This window comes from Tachysurus vachellii, chromosome 23 (genome assembly GCF_030014155.1).
Source record: "Tachysurus vachellii isolate PV-2020 chromosome 23, HZAU_Pvac_v1, whole genome shotgun sequence".
Lineage (NCBI taxonomy): Eukaryota > Metazoa > Chordata > Actinopteri > Siluriformes > Bagridae > Tachysurus > Tachysurus vachellii.
The window spans coordinates 114,755-122,733 of record NC_083482.1 but is presented as its reverse complement, the minus strand read 5'-3'; the positions used below and the strand labels follow the sequence as shown (position 1 = coordinate 122,733).

The window sequence follows — 7,979 nt, the reverse complement described above, 5'->3', positions numbered from 1 at the left end:
TTAAATTATCGGGATCACTATTTTACACTTGTTTGTGGATCTCTATAATAATTCTATTTACTTTTATTTCTTATGTGTTTTTTAAGTACTCAATTCTTTCTTCAGCTTCTGCAATCCTGAAAAAGAAAATATGTCCCTGGAAGAGTACAAACTTGACCAATAAAAATGTTTGACACTTTCCTAACTCTGTAACTCCAACACGTAACTGTAATATACATGGTTGAATTTCAGAAAAGTGAAAGAAAACAGTAGCAACTTTTGTACTACTCTTTCCTCTTCAGTAAATTCCTGCAGCATCTTAAACACAACATGCAGCATTTCATCATTACTCTGGCAACAATCACCATGACAACCAGCAGAAATCCAAACACATCAAGACTGTAATACTGGAACCAGTTAAGGTTATGAGCAGCAGAACGTAGATGCTCCGCCCCTTTATGCCTCATTACATATTCTGTCCAATAAACTGCAAGATCCAGTGGATTTATTGGTTGATCATGGTGAAGAGCAGAAAGTTTCATAATCTTCTCTTTATAACTGCAGGAGAGAAATCAAAAAAATCTGATCAGATGTAAGCAAATCAGATTAAGTCTGTAATAAATTGACATTCGATATGATTTGATAATAAAAATATTTGCAATAAACATCACTTCTGAGTGTGTTAGCTGGTGAGAATGTAGGTAAGTCATATAGTGGCAAAAATGAAGATAATTCACTAACTGATGATGTAATCACTTGATATTCTCATTCTCTAATAAATTCTCTGCTAAAGACTGCTGCTAAGAAATTATTATAATTATTTGCACATTAATATATTCAGATATATTAAATAAAATGATATATATGTATATAATATATCTTTATTAGAACTGGTCTGATGCAGACACAGGTGTAATAATTCACAGTTCTAATTAGAAACAGGTCTAAATAAACAGTCTTACTGAATCAAACACAGCTCAAATCATCAGTTTCACCTGCTGTCATTGATTACAGCATCTAGGGCATTGACCAGCACATCAGCTGACATGTCGTGAAAGTTCACGGCCACGCCCACTCCACGACTAACCAATCGCTGCACGTTATCACCCTGATCACCAAAGAGTGGTATCATCACCATGGGAACAGCGTGACAAATCCCCTCATAAATACCATGTGAGCCACCATGAGTAATGAATGCCTTTGCCTTTGGGTGACCTTTAACAATAGAAAATAAGCAACAATCAAAATAATATTCAAGAGCAATTATTATGTGGCTTAGTAAGAAAAAATCTAAATGTAAAGATTTCATTGCTGACATACCTAGAAGGTCATTCTGAGGAATCCATTCCATCAGCTTCACATTCCCAGGTATGTCTTGAGGAACTTCACCTGCATATCGCCACAACACCTGCATACACACACACACACACACACACACACACACACACAGCACACCTGTACACACTCTGTGTAGTGTGTAGATTATGTGTGTGTGTGGGGGGGTGAATGTGTTTACTTGTTGAGGGATTCTGCTGAAGGCCTGGAAGAAAATGGCTGCTTTCTCTTTTGGCATTGCTGGTACTAATGAGCCAAGTGTGAAAACTATAATTCCATTTTCTGATTTTTCCACAAACTCCAGCACCTCCTGTAAAACACACACACAGTGCTGGATTTACTTATTGTATAGTAAATGTTTGTGTTCTGCACAGTATTTATTAGAGTGTTGATTACTGTAAAGTAAGTTGTGGCACGTGTTCTGCTGCGGTTCCTTCTCCATACCACTAGATGGCATTTAAGGCTACACAACGTCACAGTCACAAATAAACTAACGAGTAAGAGGCCCAACAAACATGGTTCTGAAACTTAACCCACTTTAAGTTTTGTTAGAGAGCTTGGTGTGATCTCATGCACTTTTAGTGTTAATTAGTTGTTGTTTTTTTGTTGCCATGTTAAGGATAAAAAGGAGAGTAGAATTTCCAGAATGATTTAATATTGTTAAGGTTAAACCGACAGAACAGAACCAGACCCAGTGGAGATGATGGATGGTCTGATGACCTCAGTGGCAGCAGGGGGCAAATTTGTGTCTTACTCACCCAACCAAAGTTTGATTTATTTTATTTATTTATTTTTTTTACAGTTTTTTTTAAAGGGAAAATAACAAAACACCAGCATGATTTCTAACTGCACGTGTAGAGGCTTAAAATCCATATTGATTTTTTTTTAAGTTTACCTTCTTTCTTACCTTCTGAGTCAGTGATTGAGCAGATGTAGGCTGATGCACAGAATAGTTTGTATGTCTGTGTCTCTATGGATGCTGTTACCAGCACATCACAGGGACTGTAATCCAGTCCTCATCAAGTGCCCCAGCACAAACCCATCTATCGTCTGTTTCTGCCCCAGTTCACGCAGTTAGCCTTATGAATAATGATCAATCCCAAAACGTGCTTTCGGTAATATATTCCGCTCATTTCAGCGTTCCTGGTACCGCACATGACCAAGGCTTCAGTTCTCTATGTTACCTTGTGATTTTAACTTCTTTTAGTTACAGACTCATGCATGCAGCTACAGTCATGTGCAGGCTGCTGCTAACTGAACTGAGCACAAATACAGTAAATCAACAGGGGAAACAATTGTCTGTATGCTGGTGGGTTGTGTGTGTCAAAGGATTATAAATATTGCTTATGTGGAGAAGTGGACATTATATATTGCCAGTTCATGCTTGAATTTTTCTGTTTTAAAAAACAAGTATTAAATAAAACATGTTTGAGAGTGAATAGCTTGACTTTAATTTATTTGTAAAAAAAACTTAGTGACTGCGTTGTTGAGAGACGTGTGTGTCACTTACCAGTTCCAAAGGCTTAGTAACGGCACAATTCAGTCCTGCAATCAGCACAGTGTTGGGTGCTAGTGGTTTGGGGAACTCCAGGGTGAAATCGTATCTCAGCAGCCACACGGCAGCTGTACTTAGGATCTCTGTCATACTGATGCTGCGCTGCAGGAAACGTGAGGCCACATCATCAAACCACCAGTACAGTATCTTACACATCACAGGTTCCAGCAAATACACCATCACGTTTAACACACGCTCAGTGAAGCACATGAGATCGGTGTGTTTAGTGAAAAACCGGGGGACGTAGGATGGAGGGTCAGGACAGGCAGTGGCGATAGCATCCATGCCGCAAGGTAACCCACGAAGCATGTAGATGGCAGGCAGAGACAGGTTGAAGGCTAAAATGGCTCCAGTTGGCATTACAGGGTCTGTCAGTACCGCATCAAATTCCTGCTTTCTTAAAAACTCCACCAGCTCAGAGTTAAATAATAAACTCTCAGTAGTGGAGCTTATCAGATTCATAATCTCTCTCAAGTGTTTTAGTTTCCATGAGATTCTCTCCAGCAGACTGGCTGTAGAACCAATCATCTGCTGGGAAGATTTGGACAGTTGTGTAAACAGATCCTGTGTGTACGGAACTGGAAATGTTTTGCTCATGTACTGCTTTCCAGAATCCAGGCGCATACGGACCTCCGGCATCAGCACCAGCACGGTGTGGCCTCTGCGGCCCATTTCCTCTGCCACGGCCTTCACGGCGGTCCAGTGACTCCCGTCCATTGGCACCACCAGCAGACGGCCGGTACCGTTTCTCTTAGATCGTCCTGCGATGGCATCAAAGCTCCTAAAATTGCTTGTTTCATCAGCCACACCAATTTTCTCATCAGAATGGCCAGAAAATGTCCTTTCAGTAATGCTGGTCTCAGCCAAAGCGGAGCACAGAAGCAGAACAACAAACAGATGCACAGCACTCCAACACGCCGTTTTTATATTGTTAAATATGGCCATATTAAGTCCTTTTGTTTCTGTGTCTGAGACTCTGTTTGCTTTTAGCCGAGGAAAATAAATCTGTGAGGATTATTTAAGGTGAGACCAAAACAAACATTGACCGTGTGTGTGTGTGTGTGTGTGTGTGTTGACTCAAACAGAAGTGTTTTTAAGAGACAGAGTAAACTTTAACCTTTCAACTTTGCCTTAGCTGTAATGCATTACCTAGCTTTTTTTTTTTTTTTTTTTTTTTTACAAATCAAATGTTACCTTAGTTCATAGTAAACTAAACTGAGTTATTAATAAATAAATAAATATATATATATATATATATATATATATATATATATATATATATATATATATATATATATATATATATATATATAAAAATAAGTTTTGGTTCTTACATAATGTAACTGAAAATGTATTTTTTTTATACAATGTATTTATAGCTTTTAATTTTAGAATGGACTTTAAAATCAGGAAGGATATTTAAAGAAAAACAATGTTTGCTCTATTTGCTATTGATTAAGAAACGACGGGCTCCACAACCACCAAAGCCTCCGGGCCCAGCCTGCCCTCCTCCTCCATCTGAGAGAGCACTCTGACCTCTCTCTCAATGTCAGGGATCACACCAGCCCTCATCTGCAAACAGCACTGGTAACTGATATGTGTTGAGTCCCCGCTATGACAGCAGTAACAATCAGAAGTGTTTTCAGAACAAGCGGGAGCCCGATGTCCCTTTAGCTTTCCCTATCTCTGTCCTGATATGTGATAGAAAGACGAAGGCCCTCTCCAGCCGCACGACAATTCTATCTAATCTACTGCCTATTAGACGTCATTCGGATACAGGACCAAAAACAGTTACTGTTAAATTAGCACTTCTGAACATCCGTTCATTAAAGAACAAATCATTTTTAGTTAATGATCTTATCACCACTAACAACCTGGACTTCATGTTTCTAAATGAAACCTGGTTAGATGACAGCTGCAGCGCTACAGTCCTCAATGAATCAGCACCACCCAACTTTACTTTTATAAGTGTCTGTAGAGCTGTTAGAAGAGGTGGAGGAACAGCTGCTTTATTAAAAAATGCCTTTCAATGCAAGCAAGTGTTACTTGGTGATTACCAGTCTTTTGAATATTTGTGTATTGCTCTAAAAGGTACACCACGCATTCTGTTTACAATTATTTATCGGCCTCCCAAATACACCCCAACATGTGTTGATGAATTCACAGAACTTTTATCAACAATCTCCTCTGAATTTGATTATTTTGTTATTGCTGGAGATTTCAACATTCATATAGACCATAGGTCACTAACAGGCGGACCGCGGTCCGGGTCTGGAGCCAGAAGCTGTCCAATCCGGACCCGGACCTACAGCCAAAACAAAAGGTTATGATTTAAAACTTGACGTAGCGCTTCTATTTTAACCGGAGCAGCTTTTGCAGTCTTTACGGTAAAGGTAGTTGAATCGCACAGACCAATCAAGTCTGTGTATTCCTGAAGTGTAAACCCTCCAACTCAACAGTGCAAGACAGATGAGAGAGAATTAAAGTAAAGTTACACATGAATGAAAGATAGCGATACATGTAGAAAACAAAGGGAGAGAAACAGACGAGTGAGACGGAGACTGATTTCTGTTCACACTTCACCAGTGTGTCTCATTAAAAGTGACAATGTGAAACGCCATTATGAGACAAAACATAAAGGTTTTGAACAAACATTTCCACTCAAATCTGAAGACAGTGTCCCTGAGACAGCTTTCCCAGGTCTGAGGGAAGTAGCCCTATACATCCTGACTATGTTTGGCTCTACATACAACTGCGAGGCAGCTTTCTCTACAATGAACATAATCCAAACTAAATATGGTTCCAGGGTCACTAATGAGCACCTCCACATGTGTATGAGCACGGCCCTGACTCCATTCAAGCCCAGGTTTAACATCCTGCCAAGTTAGAGCTCAGTTCTCTCACTGAGATTAAAGTTAAGCACTTTAGTTACAGTAAACATACACAATTCTCTTATTTTGAAATGTAGCCCTATTTTTATTTATTTAATGAGAGAACGTTATACATATCTACAATCATACATATGTTTAGTTCTGTGTTACGTGACAATAAATATTGTCAAAAAGTTTTTGAATTGTACTGAATTGATTTGATTTGACAGTCAGGTATTGATTACTTGCAGATGTTGATACAACTACTAGGCTACTTAAATGTATATCACACTAACTAGTTAGACATTATGATCTTCCGGACCTTTGCTTCAAGAAATTTTCTCTTATTGGACCTCTTTATATTTTAGTTGAATACCTCTGATATAGACAATGCAGAAAACAATACTGCAATTGAATTGTTAAATGTTTTAAACACTTTTGATCTGACCCAGCACATGCAAGGTCCTACACACAATAGGGAACACACTCTTGATCTGCTCATTAGCAAGGGTATAAACATTTCATCAACTGTTATCAAGGATGAAGCGCTATCTGACCATTTCTGTGTTTACTTTGATTTATTGATCTGTCGTGCCACTGATGCTAGATCTGTCTGTCAAAAAAAAGACACTGTTGATGTTCTCCTTGAAAATCTTAACTTAAAAGTTAAAGATGCTATTGATGGTATAGCTCCAGTAAAGGTCAGGATGATCACTGGCAGATGTAAAGCACCTTGGAGAAACACAACAGCTATACAGAGCATGAAAAGAACATGCAGAAAAGCTGAACGTATGTGGCGGAAAACAAAACTTGAAGTACATTATAGCATCTATAAGGACAGTCTTCATGCTTTCAACGTAGAACTAGGCAAAGCTAGACAGATCTTCTTCTCAAACATTATAAACAACAACATAAACAACACTCGCACTCTTTTTGCTACTGTAGAGAGACTAACAAACCCCCAAATCAAGTTCCCAGTGAAATGCTCTCTGACAACAAATGCAATGAGTTTGCAACTTTTTTCTCTGAGAAAATCAGTAATATCAGAATGGCAATCAATATGGCCTTATATTGTAATGTGGTCAGTCAGACCTCATTACAACAACCTCAGAAATTTGTCATTTTCTCAGAATTTGACATAATTGATATAAAAACCTTGGAAGAAACAGTACAACATCTTAAAGCATCAACTTGCAGCCTTGACACCCCCCCCCCCCCATCCTTTCTCAAAAAGGTACTTAACTGTTTAGAAACTGACCTCTTAAAAATAGTAAATACTTCTCTGCTCACAGGCACTTTTCCAGAGTCCCTAAAAACGGCAGTTGTTAAGCCTCTCCTAAAAAAGAGTAACCTAGACAAAACCATACATAGCAACTACAGACCAATCTCAAATCTTCAATCAGCTGAACAAATTCTTAAATGGCTATCTGGACAATTTTCAATCTGGTTTCAGCATCCAGCATCCAGCATCACACACAGAGACAGTGCTCATAAAGATAATAAATGATATTCGCTTAAACTCTGATTCAGGTAAAATATCAGTGCTGGTGCTACTAGATCTTAGTGCTGCCTTTGACACGGTAGATCACACCATACTCTTACATAGACTGGAAAACTGGGTAGGGCTTTCTGGGATGGTCCTCAAATGGTTTAAATCATACCTAAAAGGGAGAGGTTACTATGTGATCATAGGTAACCATAAATCTGAGTGGACATCCATGACATGTGGAGTCCCACAGGGCTCAATTCTTGCACCACTTCTCTTTAATTTGTATATGCTCCCAATTGGTCAAATAATGAAAAAGAACCAAATTGCTTTCCACAGCTATGCAGATGACACCCAGATATACTTAGCCCTGTCCCCTAATGACTACAGCCCCATTGACTCTCTATGTAAGTGCATTGATGAAATTAACAGTTGGATGCGTCAAAACTTCCTCCAGTTAAACAAAGACAAAACCGAAGTCATTATATTCGGAAATAAAGATGAAACTCTCAAGGTTAACACACACCTTGACTCTAGGGGTCTAAAGACACAAAATAAAGTCAGAAATCTTGGTGTAATTTTAGAGTCTGACCTTAATTTCAGTGGCCATGTGAAAGCGATAAGCAAATCAGCTTACTACCATCTCAGAAATATAGCCAGAATTAGATGTTTTGTCTAAAGACAGGACTTAGAGAAACTTGTCCATGCTTTCATCACCAACAGGGTGGATTATTGCAATGGACCCCTTACTGGG

At 38.8% G+C, this 7,979-nt stretch overlaps 1 protein-coding gene across 1 annotated transcript; it reads right to left on the bottom strand.

The window, feature by feature from the left end:
• Positions 1–136: 136 nt before the first annotated feature.
• LOC132838801 (UDP-glucuronosyltransferase-like) lies at positions 137–3,872 on the bottom strand. Its single transcript, XM_060859390.1, has 5 exons — positions 2,825–3,872; positions 1,496–1,624; positions 1,300–1,387; positions 975–1,194; positions 137–537 (listed from the first exon to the last, which is right to left on the bottom strand). The coding sequence occupies exons 1-5, from the start codon at positions 3,812–3,814 to the stop codon at positions 264–266; spliced, it is 1,701 nt and encodes a 566-aa protein (XP_060715373.1). The 5' UTR covers positions 3,815–3,872; the 3' UTR covers positions 137–263.
• Between the last annotated feature and the right edge of the window lie 4,107 nt (positions 3,873–7,979).